The sequence below is a fragment of the Cibotium barometz genome, chromosome 25 (genome assembly GCF_041138505.1).
Source record: "Cibotium barometz isolate CiBa-2024 chromosome 25, ASM4113850v1, whole genome shotgun sequence".
NCBI classification, from domain to species: domain Eukaryota; kingdom Viridiplantae; phylum Streptophyta; class Polypodiopsida; order Cyatheales; family Cibotiaceae; genus Cibotium; species Cibotium barometz.
The window spans coordinates 8,722,334-8,740,441 of record NC_141070.1 but is presented as its reverse complement, the minus strand read 5'-3'; the positions used below and the strand labels follow the sequence as shown (position 1 = coordinate 8,740,441).

Genomic DNA, 18,108 nt, shown 5'->3' with positions numbered 1-18,108 from the left:
TGCTGTGGAAGAGGCAAGGAAATATTATGGGTCAAACATGGATAGCTTGGAATCACATTACGACGCCCAAAGAATGGGTGGGGCTGCTTTACTGGATGTCCGCTTGCATATGGTGGCGCGTAGGTGGGCGCTTTTTCAGGATATGTGTTTGCAAGAGCAGCCTTGGGTTTTCATGGCTCGTGACTTGATTGAGTTGGAGGGATTGTCACATGGGCGGACACGTGTGCAGGCTTCATGGTGGGACATTGTCAATGCGGCTCATCCTGTCCGTATTCGCTCATCACACATTTTATCGCATATTCTCCTTTCTGGGCATGAAGTTCTACTGTTGGCTCGATGGGATCCTGGTCATGAAAGACTACTTTTGAACTCTTTGCAGTTCGAAACATTTGTGGAGTCCCGTGTCATTGTTTGGCCAGACAGAGATGCTTCACGCATACGACTCAACCGCATGGTCAGGCTAGGCTTGGTTAGAATCCGAGATGCTGTGATATCTGGTCGTGACAAGCCATATTCATTTCGTCGTATTCGGCAGCACTTTAGGGTTCCTCGGACATTTCAGCCACTATGGGCTGACATCATGCATGCAGTTGAGCCTTTTACTCCATTGCCTCGGCCATCTGCAGATCAGCCTTGGCTTGATTGGGCACTATGTAAATCTAGTGACTTGATATCACTCTCAGCTAACCAGGTCTATCATAAGCTTGTATCAGAGAAAGATTGGGTTTCAGCCAAGGCCAATAAGGTGTGGGGATTGCACAAGTCTAAATCATGGTGGCAGAAAACTCTTATGCGTGGTTGGCAGTCTAAACTCCCTTACCAAGGTAAGGTTTTCATTTGGAGGATGTTGGTGGGAGGGTTACCTACACGGGATCAGCTCAGCCGTCGTAAAATTACACTGGCCTCTTGCTTCTTCTGCACGACATGCACTGAAACAGTTATGCATCTGTTCATGAGTTGTCCAGTGGCCCGTCAGATTTGGTCTTTTGTCTCTCGCGTTTGGGAGGCAATAGAGAGGTCTACTGTTTCGGCTCATCAGTGGATATTTGGGATTTGTCCTCAAGTCATTACTTCAGACAGCCACCTTGTGATATTCCATTTCCTTAGATGGACAGGACTTTGGCATATTTGGACTACACGGAATGGGTTCATTTTTGATTCCTTGTCTGGAATACATGGGCACATTCTACGTATCCGCGGTTTGCTGCTTTGGCAGTTTTCTTCTCTTCTCTCAGCTCAGCTACTGGATGCAGATGTGATTTCCTTATGGTCTACGGCGGCTCGGCTGGCTCATCTTTGATGCTTCTATCTGGGATGCTTATTTGGCTAGGAGGCTTTCTTATTAGTGTACAGGTTTGCATGGTCATGATCCTTTAGAGGATCTTTTGTGGGGGTTTTGTTTGGGGCCATAGGTTCTGTGTGAGCCATGTGGCTGATGTACATTTTACATATAATATAAAACACCATTTCACGAAAAAAAAAAAGGAGCAAGGCAAGGCAAAGGGGAGCTTACACGAGGGAAAAGGAGCAGAGAGAAGGCAGAGAGGAAGGACTGCAAGAAGGACTCCAAGGAGGTGAGACGAAATGGATGCAAGGGTGCACAGGAGCAGGGCCAGCAGGGTGGAAAACAGAAAAACAGGATCGCTCTGGTAGCGGGAGAAAAGGCTGAAGGCAGGGGTGCACTGGAACAATGGCGGGCAGGAGGCAGAAAGAAACCCCCCAGGGGGGCAGCGTGCAGGAGAAGGGGAGGGAAGGAGAGGGCGACGGTAAGTTTAAGGGGAAGTTGTAGGGGGGAAATAGGAACCCACTATGGGGCAGGTGGAAAGACGGGGGGAGTGACCCCATCTTGGGGAATGGTGGAATCGATGCTGACAATCGGGTGTGCCCCTCCCCCGGTGCAGGGTGGTGGTGGTGGGGGGGGGGGGGGGGGGGGTTGGGAGGGTGGTGGATCTTTTGGAATCAAAGCAAAGTGCTCACAGTCCGGGATGGGCCTGAGCACAAGCGATTCCATGCGACGTGTTAGCGAGCACCTGGTGACCTGAGGGGCGGTGGGTGAGCTTGTTGCTCCACGTGAGGAGGCTGCCTCCTCATAGGTCGGTGGTTCCTGGAAGAGTGATGGGAAGAGAGCCTCCCAAGCTTGGTATAGGCTTGCTGCTGCAAATTTTTCTCTAAAGGCTTTTTTGAGGCTTGCTGCAAATTTGTCTTTAAAGGAGGTACCACGTTTGCATAAGGTTGTGGCGGCCACTGTCCACTAGGAGAAAAGGTGTGGGCTGAAATGCTGCCGAGGAGTGTTCTCCCATGGCCACTGGAGACCACGGACAATGAGTTTCCCTAGAGAAGCTCAGATTTGGGCCACGGAATCAATGATGCAGACATTCCTTGTTAGTAGGTGGTACTTTTACTCTGCAAGCCACCTTGGCTTGGGTTTCCAGTTCATCACTACTGGCCCACAGGATGTTCCAAATGAGCCTCTGGATTTCTGATGCAGGACCGGTAGAATGCCCAACATGAAGCAGTATACCACACGGTGGCTCAGAGCACCTGGTTGGCCACCATCACCCGGCCAGCCAACTAGAGCCCCGCACGTAGCTCAAGTAGAAGAGCTTCCTCCAACTGGGGTTGTTAATACCCTTAAGTGAAGCATCTACATAAAACTTTTCCTGCACCAAATTCCTGAGAAGCTGGGTATCACTGATACAGAAGAGAAGTGTAAGTGTGTGCATGTGTATGTGTTGTTTGTTGGAGGAGGGGGCAGGGGGTATGAAAGATTGAGTGGGATTCTTTCTATTTTGATTATTGTACAGTAATTTATCCCGCCTTCTCGCTAAGTTGTAACATTTGTGCAGGGGTTATGGATATCCAGAATTGTGGCCTTCTTTGGATTGTCGGGAGCCTCTTGATGTTAGCCAGAATTTCACGTTCGATGTTATTAACAGCATTCTTACTGGTAATGTTTCGTGTTAGATTTGGTTCATGATGTGTTTGTTTTCCGATGAACATTGTGGGCATAAGTGGATCCAAGGTACCTCAAATTTTAATCAAATTCACAAAAGACAGCCTAGTTTCTCTTGCTAATAGTGATGCTATGCTTTCATCGGGTATGCTTAAAGAGGATTCTATCATACAAATTGAGACAATTATCCCTTTGATTTACCTCCTATATGCTTGTTGGAAGTGTTGTCTCAGGTGATTGCTATGCATTAAACTTTGACAAGGGTGTCTAGATGCAGCTGACTATCTAGAATCATGATGAGGATTCCTTGAGATGGCGTTCTCTTAGGTGTGCTCTGGTTGGTCTCCTTGTGTTTTCTCCTCACACCTCTCTCTGCAGGTCGGCGGCATCTGAAATTCTGAAAAAAGGAGTAACGAGTGTTTGGCCATGGTCCTCTCACCTCATGTGCCCCCTTATTGATAGTGGCCTCAATAATGGAGTGAAAATAACTTTTTGTGTGGAATGGTCTCGTCGAAAGCCTGCTTGGCCAATGGCTCAGACCATGTCGCTTTGCTCAATCACTCACATGCTCCTTTACTGCTGATCTATATATCTTGGCCATGAGATGGCCAACCATGACAGTCTCGACTCTCCCATTGCAAGGGGTCTGATGGCACGTCCTCCATAAAGCCATAGTCTCCTATGGATTTCCCCCCTCCGCCCTGATGAGGAGTTGTGTTGGGGCTGGGGGGAGAGACTGCTGGTGGTGCTTGCCTGGACTGACGACGGGGGCATGCTCTAGCAAGATGCCCCATCTGATAGCAAATGAAGCATTGTCGAGGGAGGCCAGAGTAACACCGTACAGCTCGTCCGCAGGATGCAGATGCCAGAGATCAAGGGCACTCAAGCAGCAGGGCACTGGCAGTCTCTCCCTCCTCAGTTCCTCTCAGATTGTGGGATAGTTTTGACCACGAAAGATGCCTCTCTTTCTATGGCAGCTGGCGCATCTGAGCTTGGTGATTGGCATTTGGCTGGCCATGGGAGGTAGGCCAGCAAGCTATTCGATGTGTGGCCATCTACAGAAGTCCCAGCGCCAGTGCCTTTGGGACTGCCCAAAGGCTCAGTATGTTTGGCAGCGGATTCTCCACATTTTTACTATGGATGACTCCCTCCTGCACAGTTACTTGGGGCGCCGTTGCATGGGGCCGTAAGGCCGTGGCCGCTATGTCATATGAGGGTGGGGGACTTGCCCTCCATGTCTCTCATCGTGGTATTTCTGTAGTGCTAGTTCCAACACAGCCACCGACAATTGGACTCCTGGCTCCAACCAGAGATGGGAGATTTTTTGCAGCAATATTGTTGCGTCGCACATTTGGAGAGCTCGCTACAGTGAGGCCATCGAGGGTACCCTCACACCACCAGTGGAGTCCATCCGAACTAGGGGAAGCTTTAGGCTGGCTCCGACCATATGCATAAGTGCTGCGAGGCCCTCTTAAGGATTTAATGTCAGTGTCCCTTTCTCACTAATAGTGGTGGTGAGCCCACTTGGCACTATAGACCACCTATGTCGTCCCCTTCCCCCCAATTGTATGAGATAGCCTTCTCCTCCTAGAGCAGCTAACCGGAGGGGAAGAGCATCCTCCCCCCTTTTCAGTCTCTTGATTCTCACTCCCCTTTATGGAGCTAAGTTTGTGCTTTAGCCATTATGGCTGTTTTTCCCCAATAACTAATAGAAGGATCTTCTTCGGGGAAGGGGGGGGGGGGGGGGTGGGGCGGGCGCGCTATAGTCTCCAAAAAAAAAAAAAGATTGATAGCGCCTGTTGCATTTGACCCCCCCCCCCCCCCCCCCCCCCCCCCCCCCCCCCCCCGCCCCGGCGACTTGGTGCGGCCGCTGCCCCTTCCTACTCATTGCTTGCTTGTGTGGCTCTCCCCGCACCCAAACCCCCTCTCCTGTGCTTTTCACCCCTTTTCTCCAAGTCCCCCTCCACTAGCCTTCCGCTGCCGGCCCATCCTTCCCTTGCCTTCCCCTCTTCTTCACCTATGTGCCTCTTTAGGGCCCGCCCCCTTCCAATTTTCGCCCCCACTTGCCATGTGTGCCGTCAGCGAGATACCCCCCTTTCCACACTTCGCTCCAACTCCTCGCTCATCAGTTGCCCCTGCTCTCTTCTTGTAGGTGTCTCTGGGTTGTTCTTCATCGGAAAGAGTAGGCACTTCTCATCATCACCCTGCAAGAGGACTTCATAGAAGCCACTCCGTCGTCCCCAACCATGGCCGCCCTCCCTTGCCTATGTTTTCCCGAAGTGGACCTACAGCTTGCATCGATAGTCACCTCCCTAGAGGCCTCTCCCTTAGTTTGCAAGATTGTGGATAGCCGACTGACGCATGGGCAGATCAGGGATCTTTGCAAGCTGGCCTCATTGGCGAGCCAAGAAAGATTACTGATATTCATCCTCTTGGGTGCCCATACTACGAGCTAGAGTTTAATTCAAGTGCAGCATCAGATCGAGTCATGCAACTGAGCCCCATCACACTGTGAATGGCCCAGGCCTTCTTTGCGAGATGGCAGCACTGTGTGAGGAGAATCTAGAGCCCAGCCTAAGCATGGTGTGTAGATAAATAAAATGTATATAAGATGGTATGTAATGGATCCAAGGTGGCAAAGGCAATGCGTGGCTAAGAGGATTTGCACAAGTGATGTTGAGACGCTGATATGTTTTTATCTAGTTGATGAAGTCTGAGAGTTTGGGTTGTATCAGTTATTGTGAATGGATGCAAAGTCCATTGTTTTGATGTTTTAGTTCTGGTATGTGTTTTGATTTGATAGAGTTCATGAAGATTGAACCCCTGTGTGTATCAGTTTGGTGTTTGGTGAGATGATACTGAGTCAGTGCTGACTCAGACAGTATTAGACAAGAAGGTATAGAGTCAGCCAAGGTCAGTTGAGCATAAGATATCATCAGCTGAAGGTGTAGAGGGCTTGGTTTGGCTTGTCTGGGATTGTAGAAAGTGTTTGTGAGTCAGAGCGAACTGTCAGAGATCTGTCAGTAGTCAGAGGGGTTAGTGTGCTATGGTGATCTAGAGTCTGTTGTGAGTCAGCTGCAGTCAGCTGAGTGTCTATAGGGTTGGATCCTTGTGTGGTTTGAGTGTTTTGAGGGGTTAAGAGTGTGAGAGGACACAAAAGAGAGGAAATCTGATTCATCTGAATATGTCAGGTCTGATTCAGTCAGTTCAGTAAGCACACAGTAAGCACAGCTAGATTAGAGCTAGATTGGGATTTGCTACTCTCTACAGAGAGTCTTTAGTGTGATATCTCTTTGAAGTGTGAGCAGCCTGAGAGTCGGCAGACAAGTAAGAGAGTTTCTGATTCAATTCAGGCAGCTGAGTCGGCTGGGTCTGTTTCTGTCAATTGAGTTAGTTTTTAGTCAGATTAGTCTAATTGGTGTCAGCAAAAGGTCCGCAGAGGATCAGTGAAGTGTTTAGTGAGGCCCTGGACTTGTGGGTTTGAGTTTAGCTGATGCTGGAGGAATATAGAAGAGCCTAGAGGACTCATTTCGGACCGGAGTCAATGTCAGCCTTCCGAATCAGTTTACAATCAGCTGTGTGTCAGCTAGGGAGGATTCAAGTCAGCAGGTTGTCAAATGAGGTCAGCTGGGCTATATAGGTGGAAGATCGGAGGTGTTGGAGGTTAGAGCTGTCACGTAGGATAGCTGGAGGAGTCAACTGAGTCTGATTGGAGATTGTTGAGGTGTCTGATTGTGTCAGCCGAACGGCTGAGGATAGGTTCAAAGTTGATTAGTGCCCTTGGAGTTGGGATCTTGGTGTCCCCCAGTTCTGATCCCCTTACGTTTTCTTCTTGTGTGTCTGTTGGTGGTGTTATAGAGGCCATCACCTAGCAACCTCACATGCTTTTGTGCCCCTACTGAGGATCAGGAGGTTCTTGTTTAGGGCTTTGTTCAGCAGGTTGGAATCCACTTGCTGATCAACTCAGGACCAATGGTTGGATTTGGATATGATGTGTTTAGAGGTGAGAAGGGTGAGGATGTCACTCAGTTTTTGATTGATGTCTTTGAGCAATAACAAGGATGATGATGCCTATAAGCTGAGCATGGAAGATTTGTTGTTAGAAGATGCAGCCAGGGAGTGGTTTGAATATGAGGGCACAAACGCTGAGAGAGGAAGCTCGGATAGGTTGAAGGGTGCCCTTCAAGAGAAGATATGGGAAAGCTGACAGCCAAGAGGACTTGTGGAGAGAGCTTCGTAGATTGAACCAAGGAGAGAATGAGGAAGTGTTGGTTTTTGTTGGCAGGTTTGAAGCTCTTTGGAGAAGAATTCTGAAAGCTTTAGGAGAGAATCAGGTGCCACCTGATTTTCTGAAAAAATACAGGTTCATTCGTGTGTTGCATGAGAGCATCAGGGTGAGAGTGGAGTTGAAAGATCATGACACATATGATAAGGCAGTGAGGATGGCAACTGAGCAGTGGAGGAAGAGACTGAGGAAGCAGGAGCTGACAAGGAAGGAAAGAGAGGCAAACAAGCTTATGGTTCCTATGGATGTGCATTTGGAGAGAGGAATCGGCGTGAAGATTCCAAGAGTTATGGAACCCAGTAAGGGGCATAATGGTCTGCATCAGGAGCTGATTGATCAGGTAGGGAATCTGAATATTGTTGTGCTGGGGATTCTTGGAGTTGATTGGAATCAAGAGCAACCCCGGAGTCAGTTTGAAAACGTGAATATGACTGGGACTATTATAGGAATGAGAGTCTTCTGATGGATCAAATGAGGAAGTGGATTTGGATAAAAGTCTGCTAGAGTCAGTAATGGGAGATACATGCATTGATACTTGTGGAGTCTTTGGGGTGACTGTTGATATGCTTACACATGACGCAGATGCAGGTTTGAAGCATACTGGCCATATGTTTTCAGGAAGGAATCTGAAGGAAGGTGATATTGTGAAGCAAACATCTGAGTGTGTACTAGAAGTGACAAGGGATCCGTGGATGTTGTGGATGTTGAATGCTATCAAATTGAGCTGGAAGATGCTTCCCCATGTTTTGTTGATACTTTCCTTGATATTGATATTACCTGCTTTGATGGTGATGGTGAGAATGTTTCTGTCTGCAATGGATGTTAAGCCATTGGATATGGGTTGGGTAAATGTTCAGCCACATGGCTGGGATCAGTTGGATAAAAATTGTTGCTTGAGTGATGCAGAATGTTTGAGGAATGTTCAGGACTTGCATGTTATGAAGAATGGGGATGATTTTCATGAGGAGAGTTTGCAAGACATTCAGAGTTTGATTGATGGGAAGAGTTAGCATGATGAGACGACTTTCTTGCAGATTCGACTTTATAGGAAGAAAAGTGCTATGAGGAGACCCGTGGCTTTATGCTTAAGGATGGTCATATTGTTCTTGGGGATGTTTCTGGTAGTATACCCTTATGCAAGGTTCTTGAGGATGGTCTGGCTGGGATGTTTTTTTGTGATGGCAAGGATGTGTTTGGGAAAGAGAAGAATGTTTTTCTTGTAGATACAGATGCTTTTGGGAAGTGGAATGAATGCCAGATAGAGGCACACAAACTAGGAAGAGGTTCTGAATCATATGATGGCACCATGATGTCTATGGATGGAGAAACTGAGAGGAGGGCTAATAGGAGGTTTGGTTGGATTGTGCCCTTTGATAGAAGCACAACACTGATGTTGTTTATAGGATGCTTGCAGGTTTCTGATCTAGGTGGGTGGATCAATTCAAAAGGATGGCTTTGGAGGATGGAGTTATACCCTTTTGAACCAGGAGGGTGTTGATATGCTGGATGCTGTTGTAGCTGTCAATGGAGTTGTATAGAATGGTTTGAAAAAGAGAGTAGTTTGAAGTACAAAGAAGAAAGTGAAACACTTGAAAGTGTTTCACCTAAAGGGGTGGGCAATATGTGAGGAGAATCCTGAGCCCAGCCTAAGCATGGTGTGTAGATAAATAAAATGTATATAAGATGGTATGTAATGGACCCAAGGTGGCAAAGGCAACGCGTGGCCAAGAGGATTTGCGCAGGTGCGTGAATGAAAAAAGAAAGTGCATGTGCAAACAAAGAAGATGGGTGGCGCAACGTTCGAGAAGAATCAAGGACGGCGATGAGTTGAAGAGGGAGAAGTGGTTAGTGCGACTCTCCAAGAGGGGATGATATATATACATACCTAGATGAATCTAGGAACATGCCCAAATTCACCTTTTAGGAACGTGCATGTTATATACTCATGGTAGTCAACCCACAAGACTATATAACTATCAACTCCATTATGCATAGTATGGACTAGATACTACAACATCCCCACTAACGTCATCGGTGCCCAATAGTGGGTGTAAAACTCTGAATCAAGATATGCTCTCACACACGCACTCCACACAGACACTTTTTTTTTTTTGGTAATATCCAGTGCAGTATATTTATATGCTCATAAATTTACACGATGGGAAGTCTCCGAAATGGAGAGTATCCCAAATGTCAGAAACATAAAGAGAAAAGCTCTAAGCAAGAAGCATCCATATCACCCTCATGGCAGGCATCATATAAGGATTGCCGCAATGAGGCTCGGAAGGATTCATATGACTGATGATTCTGCCAACCCAAGTATGCCAAATTATGCTCACTCCAAATTGTTCAAAGAGCCCAATATCTCACCCAAGAGAGAAACAGTGAGTATTGGGACAAGGACCGCATAAATCTGCCAAAAAGCCAGAAATGTTTCCCAAATCTGTGACTCGGGAAACGGAGCCGAAGAAAATCTGAAATTCTCCTGAGGAGGATCTTGGAACAAGGGCAGTGCCAAAGCAGATGAAGAACAGTTTCTGAGGGAGCCTGACATCTTAGACATGTGGAAGGTGCAATGTGACGTTTAGCAAGTGTGACCCCCACTGACAATGTGCCTGTCAAACATCTCCAAAGAAAAAGTCTTTGTTTCAATGGCATTTACACTTCCACAACATCCGGAGATTCTTCCGCCACCATGAGAGGGGCTTCCTTATCTGCCACAGAGAATTAGCATGTTGGTGAATCCATGGGGGAGGCTGAAGAAGCCTGTAGGCTTTTATGGAGGTTAAGGCAGGAAGGGGAATAAGATGAATGCATGTAGTAGATGGCTGCAATTGCCAATCCATAAGCCTGTCTGTGTCAGCCATAGGTGGAATAGGTAAGAAGGGATGCAATAAATCAGCAATTTTCTTCCATATCGACCTATGATGCATTCCCAATGCATAGGAAGCAGTGGCTGGGGGAAAGGATAAGACATATCCTCGATCATCTACCACATCATGTATGTACCTAATTCCCAATTTCATAAGATTGTATGCCCGAACAGATTCCTGTAAAGCAAGTGGAGTGTCAAAGATGGCACTCCAATGAATACTTTCTTTCCTCATCGAGTTTGTCCTCAAGCAATTATCAGGAGCCCATTTGACCTTAGAGAGAACTTGTTTCCAGTCAAGTATGAGGGCAGTAGAGAAAGGACAACCAGGTATCCTCCCTACAAATCTCCCAATAACAACCTCCCAATGATCCGTAATCCAATGACCATAAGCACAAGTCCTCATGTTGACACACATGGATGCTAACATACAAGTCCATGGCTGCTGTTGACGGAAGAAAGTATGCAACATTGTAGCCTTCCTTGCAAGTACATGATATCTTATATAAGGACATTAAGTCCACCATGCATCCTTGGGGAGCACACCATTTCCATCTTCATCAGTCTCAATGCTTTCACAGCAGTTTTTGTCTTCCATAACATCTCCATAGCTTGAGACATAAAAGCTGAAATATCCCTGGAGGACCAATGCAGCAAGGGCAAATAGAACTGGACATAGGACATCACAATGGATTGTACTATTCTGAGCCTGACATGAAGAGGCCAAGTAGAAATCTTCCAGTATTCCAGTTTATGTTGGAGTCTTTGGAAAATCCATTTTAACTGCTACTTTCTGGTGATATGCCATCCTATGGGATATCCCAAATGCCTGACAATATCTCTGGAATGCACCACCTGACCCGGCCAAAGAATAGAATGCCAGTCACATTGTTTCAGGGGGAGTAATTTAGATTTGTCAAAATTGACATGCAATCCCGCTGCCAACCCATATAAAGAAAGAGTGGCCATAAGCATGCGAAGTTCCTGAGGAGAATTCTGTGGCATGAAGAAGGAATCATCAGCATATGCTTGTGCCAAAAAAGATGTAGCCCCTGGGATTTTAAGACCAGTCATGTGTCCTGTGTTTGTAAGATGATCAAGATACATCAAAAGAGGATGGGTCGCAATGGCATAAAAGAGAGCACTAAGAGGGCAGCCCTGTCTAACTGATCGGCCCAATATCCATGACCGAGACAGATGGCCCCCAAGAATGCACTGAGCAGTAGAGCCAGAATAAAGCCAGTAAACAGCATTTGCCATCTTGGGACCAAAGCCCAACTTTGTCATGATCTGAGAGATGAAATCCCATTGAACATTGTCAAATGCCTTAGCAATATCCACCTGCAATATAAGCACATCTTGATGCGAATACTTAGCATATTCAATTGCAGTCAAGGCATTGGATATATTGTCATGGATTTGTCTTCACGGCACAAACCCATACTGATGAGGATGAAGTCCTGCATGCAGTATCTTGTGAAGCCTATGTACAATCATTTTGGCAATAAGTTTGTAAAGTACAGGCATCAAAGTAATAGGCCTCCAATCTGATATATGATCACACAGATGTTTTTTGGGGACAAGCTTGACTATACCATGCTTCCAAGAGTGCGGCAACTGATTTTTGCACTCCACACACACACACACACACACACATAAGAGCATATATTCACACAAAGCCCTTCGTACTGAGTTTTTGTCAAACCTCCGGAGATGCAAGGCAGACTCAGCCATAATGAAGCCTAGCACTAAGGGAAGTAGCAAATAGAAAGAATAAGTATAGCAATGATGCAAGAGAGGTGGCTAGAGAGACCACCACGGAGATTTGATTTCTATGCATAGAAAGATGCATAAAGGAGTTTTTTATTATAGAAGTGTTATTCTTATTAATTTTGATTTCTATGCATAGAAAGATGCATAATGGAAATTTTATTTTTATTACAAAAGTTGTATTTTTATTAAATTTGATTCTATACATAGAAAGATGCATAAAGGAATATTTGGTGAGTTGATACTTAGTCAGTGCCGACTAAAACAACATCAGACGAGAAGGTACAGAGTCAGCCAAGGTCAGCTCAGCATCAGATATCATTAGCTGGTGTAAAGGGTTTGGTTTGGCTTGTCTGGAATTGACGGGGTGGTTTGTGAGTCAGAGCTAACTGTCAGAGGTCTGTCAAGAGTCAGCAATCAGCAGTCAGATGGGTTAGTGGGCTGTAGTGACTTTGCAGCCCCTCTGCTGAATCAAAAATAGCAACAATAGGCCTGCCTCTTCCCCTTGGTTCGGATTGCTCCTCATCCGGGTTCAAGACGGCCTTTTTCTTCGATTAGCATCATGGCTAATCAATCTCCCTCGGCCGGGCGAACCATTGTTTTTTCCGAAGTCGAGCTTGCGGTCCTCTACGCCGAAATCGAGAAAGACTCCAAAACGACCCCCATTGCCAGAATCTTTAGATCTCACCCTTCCCGTCTCCAGGCTTGGGATTGGGTCTTGGCGGCTCTGCCCTCCGACCTCGCCTCACACTTTCGAGATGTCAGGTTGCTTGGAAGAGGTTTCTTCCAAGTGGATTTTGATTCTGAGGATGCAGCCTCAGAGGTTTTGAAGGGCCGCCCTTTGCCATTGGGCCCGAGGAAGATATTCTTTCTTCCCTACTCCAGCCACTTTGACCCTGTTGAGGAAGATCAGAACCGTTTCCCGATTACTCTTAGATTCCAGGTCTTCCTGGCGCATATTGGCCTATGTTAGAGGCCATCAGGTCCGCCTTTGGGTTGGTTCTTCAAGTGCCCCCCCTCCACGCCTGGACGACATCTTCTGCCCAGGTGGTCACTGCCTTGGCGGATGCTATCCCAAGGGTCATGGTTCTTGCCCGTGACATTGAGCTCTTTGAGGACTATGTTTTGCTTCCGGGCCCTTGTGGCCCTTTGAAGCAACGTATGGAGATTGCAGGTAAACCCGATCAATGCCCGATCAGTGCCAGGTTTGTCACCAAACAGGATCACTTTGCTCGAGATTGCCCTCGGGCTCAGGGTTGCAGGAGGCCTCGCAAGTGTGCTTCTCAGGCGCCACCTCCCTTGGTTCCTTCCCGTCCTTCACTCCGCCAAGTGTGGCGAGCTGTCTCTCACAGCCGCCCTCCTGGTGTGATTGATGGGAAGGCCTCCTCGGATCATGTACAGATAGATGATGTTTCTAGTCAGAGGGATGTGTCAGCTGATGCATCTTTGCAGAGATGATATCTCATATCAAGATGATTTTGTTGAGTCCTCTCTACTTGGAGGGGGTGATATGCAGGATGTTTAGTGCAGTGGGGATCATGTATTGCAGGATTTTCAGCATGATGCCATTGCCCTTGATGCCCCGCAGGGCAAACAGGTTTCTCGTACATATGTAGGTACTGTGTAGGGCCTCGGAAAAGGGCATGTGAGTGGACTTTGCCCCATGGATTATCCCGTCCTCCAGCATTATGAGAGGCATCCTGAGGCTGCCCATCGTCTTCTTAGATCGGGGGTCAAACCCTCTTCTCTTCCATGAGAATCATCTCATGGAATGTTCAGGGCCTTGGAGGGCTTCCCACCCGTGGTAGGAAGCGCCTTCTGAAGGACTAGTTTGACCCTGCTGTTACAAGAGGGTCTATGGATGTACTTTTGTTGCAGGAACACAAATTGGATAGATCTCAGTGTGGCAAAACTGGTAAGATGCTTTCTGGCCACACCTTCTGGTCCTCGACAGTTGGGACTAGATGGGGTGTTTGCATTTCAATGGCAGCATCTGTTATGCCTCATGTTATTGGGCACGGTGTTATCATCCCTGCTAGAGTGGAGTGGATTTTGATCATGCATGAGGGTCAATAATTGGGAATCTTGAGTATCTATGCACCTAATGTGAGAGGTGAAAGGGTGGCCTTTTGGGACACCATTACAAATGTCATTCCCCAGGTTGATCATTGGATAGTGGGAGGAGATTTTAATATGGTTGAGCAACCTTCTGACAAGAAGGGTGGACGCGAAGGGGGTTTACACCCTTTGGAGCGAACCTCAAGGGAGACGTTCACGCTTTCTTTTTTTGGCAGGGATTGCTGGACTGAGGATGACTTCCAGAGAAGGCCAAATTCCTTATCTTTCTCTTGGCATAACCACAGGAGCGGGGATGAGAGCATCTTTGCATGGTTGGACAGGTTTTATGTGGATGATTGGTCCTTGGACAAAGGAGGCACCATTGCTATTATGCCTGGCACCACCAAATCCGATCATTGCCCCGTCGTTTTGTGTCTTAGGGAACCTGGGGCTTGCTCGGCCTCTCCCTGTGTCCGTATCCGTGAATCTCTTTATCTAGATGCTGACATCTCCCTTGAGATCAGAGAGAGATGGAGATCTTGTGACGGTCCTGATAATATTGCGCTGGCTCTTGAGAGGACCAGCCATCATTATCATAGCACTGCCTTGTCCAAGAAGGAGGCTCTGGACAAGGAGAGAGCTATTAGGCGTAGGATTGCTGCTCTTCAGAGGGAACATGAAAACGTCCCATGTGACTAAGGAGAGGGGCCACCTGGAGACTCCGGGGGGAGGGCTCTCACTACGGAAGCAACGACCATCATTGCTACGAGCTTCGAGAAGTGATGAATCAGCTTGAGACGGAGCTTGCTTTGCGCAGTTCCTCCCAAGGTTAGGGGCTACTGCCGAAGGCGGTCGGCGGGAATTCCTTGGAGAGGCCGCACGGAGCTTGCGGGGGTGGGTGGGAGCGGAGGAGGCTCTGAAGGAGAGGATGGACAAGAGGCTGAGGGAGTGGGCAGAGAGTAAAGCACTGAAGTGGGAGGGCTTGGGGGGGTGCGGTTTGAGGAAGGTGGGGGAGGAGGAGGAAGAGGATCCTACAAAGAGGGGGAGGATGGTATTTGATCTGTTTGGAGAGGACATCTGCTACTGCTGAGGAATCATATCCTCATGAGGGGGAGGGAAGGGCGGAGAGGTTCCAAAAAATCAGGAAGACTGGCACAGAACCACTCCGTGGAACCGGTTTTCAGGCGGTACGTGACACTGGGATCCTCTAGGGAGCGGATGGGGTCTCCGCTCTAGACGGATGCTCCTACGATAAATGCTTCTAAACGGTTCTCTCACATGAGCATTTCTGCATGGGCCCCTTCAAGCTCTCTCGCTTGGTGGCAACGTGCTACTTTAGCAAGCGTATGCGCTGCCTTCGCCTTCTGCCTGTCGGTGTATTCTTGGAAAAGAGGCACATTGCTATGAAGATGTCACTGTTGCATGCTATGTGAGGGAAGAATGCCCCATTTGCTATGGTATTGTGATTTCTCTCGTGCCCTCTTGGACAGACTGTCAGGGAATCTTCTCACGCGACTCCCAAAAACTCAATTTAGGAAGACAATGTTGCTTTTTTCTGGAATTCCACAGCAATATACCGACTTCAGGGTATTCTTAGCGTGGACTATTTTTTGGGCACTGTGGACAATATGGCAAAATAGAAATCAGATGCGTTATGGACACATTCCTCTTGATCAATATGCCTACTTCCAACACTCGTTGAGACAGTCTTTACATGACTTCCGGAACTTGCAACAAATGGACGACTAGCAATACATGGCTTTCTTTGACTGCTTCTAGGCAGTCACATCCCTGGCCCCTATATAGGGGCCTCAGTTGTATCATGTTGTTTTGTTTGTGGGTTTTCACCTCGCTATGAGGTTTCCCATTGGTAATATAAGAATTACTAAAAAAATATGTTTATATGATGCCTGCCATGAGGGTGATATGGATGCTTCTTGCATAGAGCTTTTTTTTTATGCTTCTGATCTTTGGGATACTCTCCGTTTCGGAGACCTCCCATCATGTAAATTTATGAGCATATAAATATACTGCACTGGATATTACCAAAAAAAAAAGTGTGTGTGTGTGTGAGAGAGATACTAAACGTCACATTGCACCTTCCACATGTCTAAGATGTCAGGCTCCCTCAGAGACTGTTCTTCATCTGCTTTGGCACTGCCCTTGTTCGAGGATCCTCCTCAGGAGAATTTCAGATTTTCTTCGGCTCCGTTTCCCGAGTCACAGATTTGGGAAACATTTCTGGCTTTTTGGCAGATTTATGCGGTCCTTGTCCCAATACTCACTATTTCTCTCTTGGGTGAGATATTGGGCTCTTTGGACAATTTGGGGTGAGCATAATTTGGCATACTTGGGTTGGCAGAATCATCAGTCATATGAATCCTTCCGAGCCTTATTGTGCGGCAATCCTTATATGATGCCTGCCATGAGGGTGATATGGATGCTTCTTGCTTAGAGCTTTTCTCTTTATGTTTCTGACATTTGGGATACTCTCCATTTCGGAGACTTCCCATCTTGTAAATTTATGAGCATATAAATATACTGCACTGGATATTACCAAAAAAAAAAAAGTGTGTGTGTGTGTGTGTGTGTGTGTGTGTGTGTGTGTGTGAGAGAGAGAGAGAGAGAGAGAGAGAGAGAGAGAGAGGCACTGATTGCAAATGTTGATTTTCATTGTTGCCCAGATTTAAGAAAGGTTTTTCCTTTTGGCTTTTTCCATCTTGGTGGAGATGAAGTGAATACAGGTTGGCACTTTTAAAAAAAAATGCATGAACGAAGCAAACACTACCTTTGACATTATTGCAAGATGTATTAGAGCATTCTGTTAGGTCTTGTCTACATCAGTGTTAGGATGTGACTACGTTTCCATGTTGACTGAGTGAAATTAAAAAAATGTCATAAAAAGAAAAAAAAATAAAGATGACGGGGTGCAGTGTAAAAGACAAAAATCAACATGTGGTATATTGGTGAATGGTTTGGGTAGAAATGCACTCCTTGTGTTTGTGAATTGCTCGTGCTCCTTAGGTTGATACATTTTCTGGTTCCGTGGCAGATTGTTGGAATAACACTCCTCGAATCAAGCAGTGGTAAGGCTGGTGTGCCATTCTTTTCCCTTCTAGGTTTGTTTAAGTCCTAGAAAAGCTGCAATGGAGTGAGGAGTTTTGATGTGGGATGTTTATAGGGTTGTCACAGATGTCAAAATGAACATGTGAGCTATGTCCTGTGTGCAGGCTGGACGACAATGAAATGACAACACATGATGCATACGTTTACTTTGTATTGCGTGCTCAACAATTAGCTTTGTCCCATGGTTGGGAACCAGTCAACTGGTGCAGTTTAGGAAACCATTGCCACATTTTTGCACTCTCAAAACATCTTGAATAGCAACACATTTTTTTTTCTCATTTAATCTTTGAAATGTTTCACTTCCAATGGTTTTCTCCCAGGGAGGAAACCTTTGATGAATTTGCGGACATGTTGGACCCGAGAACGATCGTTCATAATTGGTACATCCGCATTATTTTGTTTTTGCAAATTCTTTCAAAGAAGTATTTACAGGTTCTAAGGAAACAACTAAGTAGGTGTTGTGCCTTGAAATTTAAGAGAAGGCAGAATACATTAATTTTTTCTCTTTCAAAAGACTACAAGCCTTTTTATTCCTTTTTTTTCGAAAGCAGTTGGTCTTTCTCTAACCGAACCGATCCTACAACACAGTAATTGTGTCTATACTGACCACACACTTGTCATACCAATCAAATTTGGACACACTCATCTGTTCAGAGTTCTCTTTTTTACCTTATCTGGCCTGCAAAAAGGTCATTGCCAGGGGACTATGATAGAATCCCTCTTATCACAAGACATTTTTGTGATTATAGGGTTTCGTTTTCTTTTTTGTTTTTTTTAGTATGCTTTTGGAGATGCCTCATGCATCTTCTATCGGAATACTACTTATCATGTAGTACTTTTGGTCTCATGGACCAATTTACCGCCCCTACAGACACAAATACAATGTACTTCATTGATACATTGAAACACTTTTGGTTTCATAGACCCCGGGACTTTTGTGGATGTTAAGATTTCAACGCAGCCCTACGTGTCGTGCTCGAGGAGGATGGTATCATTGTATGAGCTTTTGCACTACCTTCCCCATTATTTACACTATCACCTTGT

The 18,108-nt window shown here is 46.4% G+C and overlaps 1 protein-coding gene across 1 annotated transcript in view; it reads left to right on the top strand.

The window, feature by feature from the left end:
• The first annotated feature begins 1,690 nt into the window (after positions 1-1,690).
• LOC147624213 (beta-hexosaminidase 1-like) overlaps positions 1,691-18,108 on the top strand; it is a 66,821-nt gene continuing 50,403 nt past the window's right edge. Inside the window, exons 1-6 of the mRNA XM_086820037.1 lie at positions 1,691-1,766; positions 2,837-2,947; positions 16,623-16,682; positions 16,991-17,024; positions 17,169-17,267; positions 17,385-17,444. Coding sequence (XP_086676163.1) covers positions 1,691-1,766; positions 2,837-2,947; positions 16,623-16,682; positions 16,991-17,024; positions 17,169-17,267; positions 17,385-17,444 — 440 coding nt within the window. The remainder of the gene's footprint in view (positions 1,767-2,836; positions 2,948-16,622; positions 16,683-16,990; positions 17,025-17,168; positions 17,268-17,384; positions 17,445-18,108) is intronic.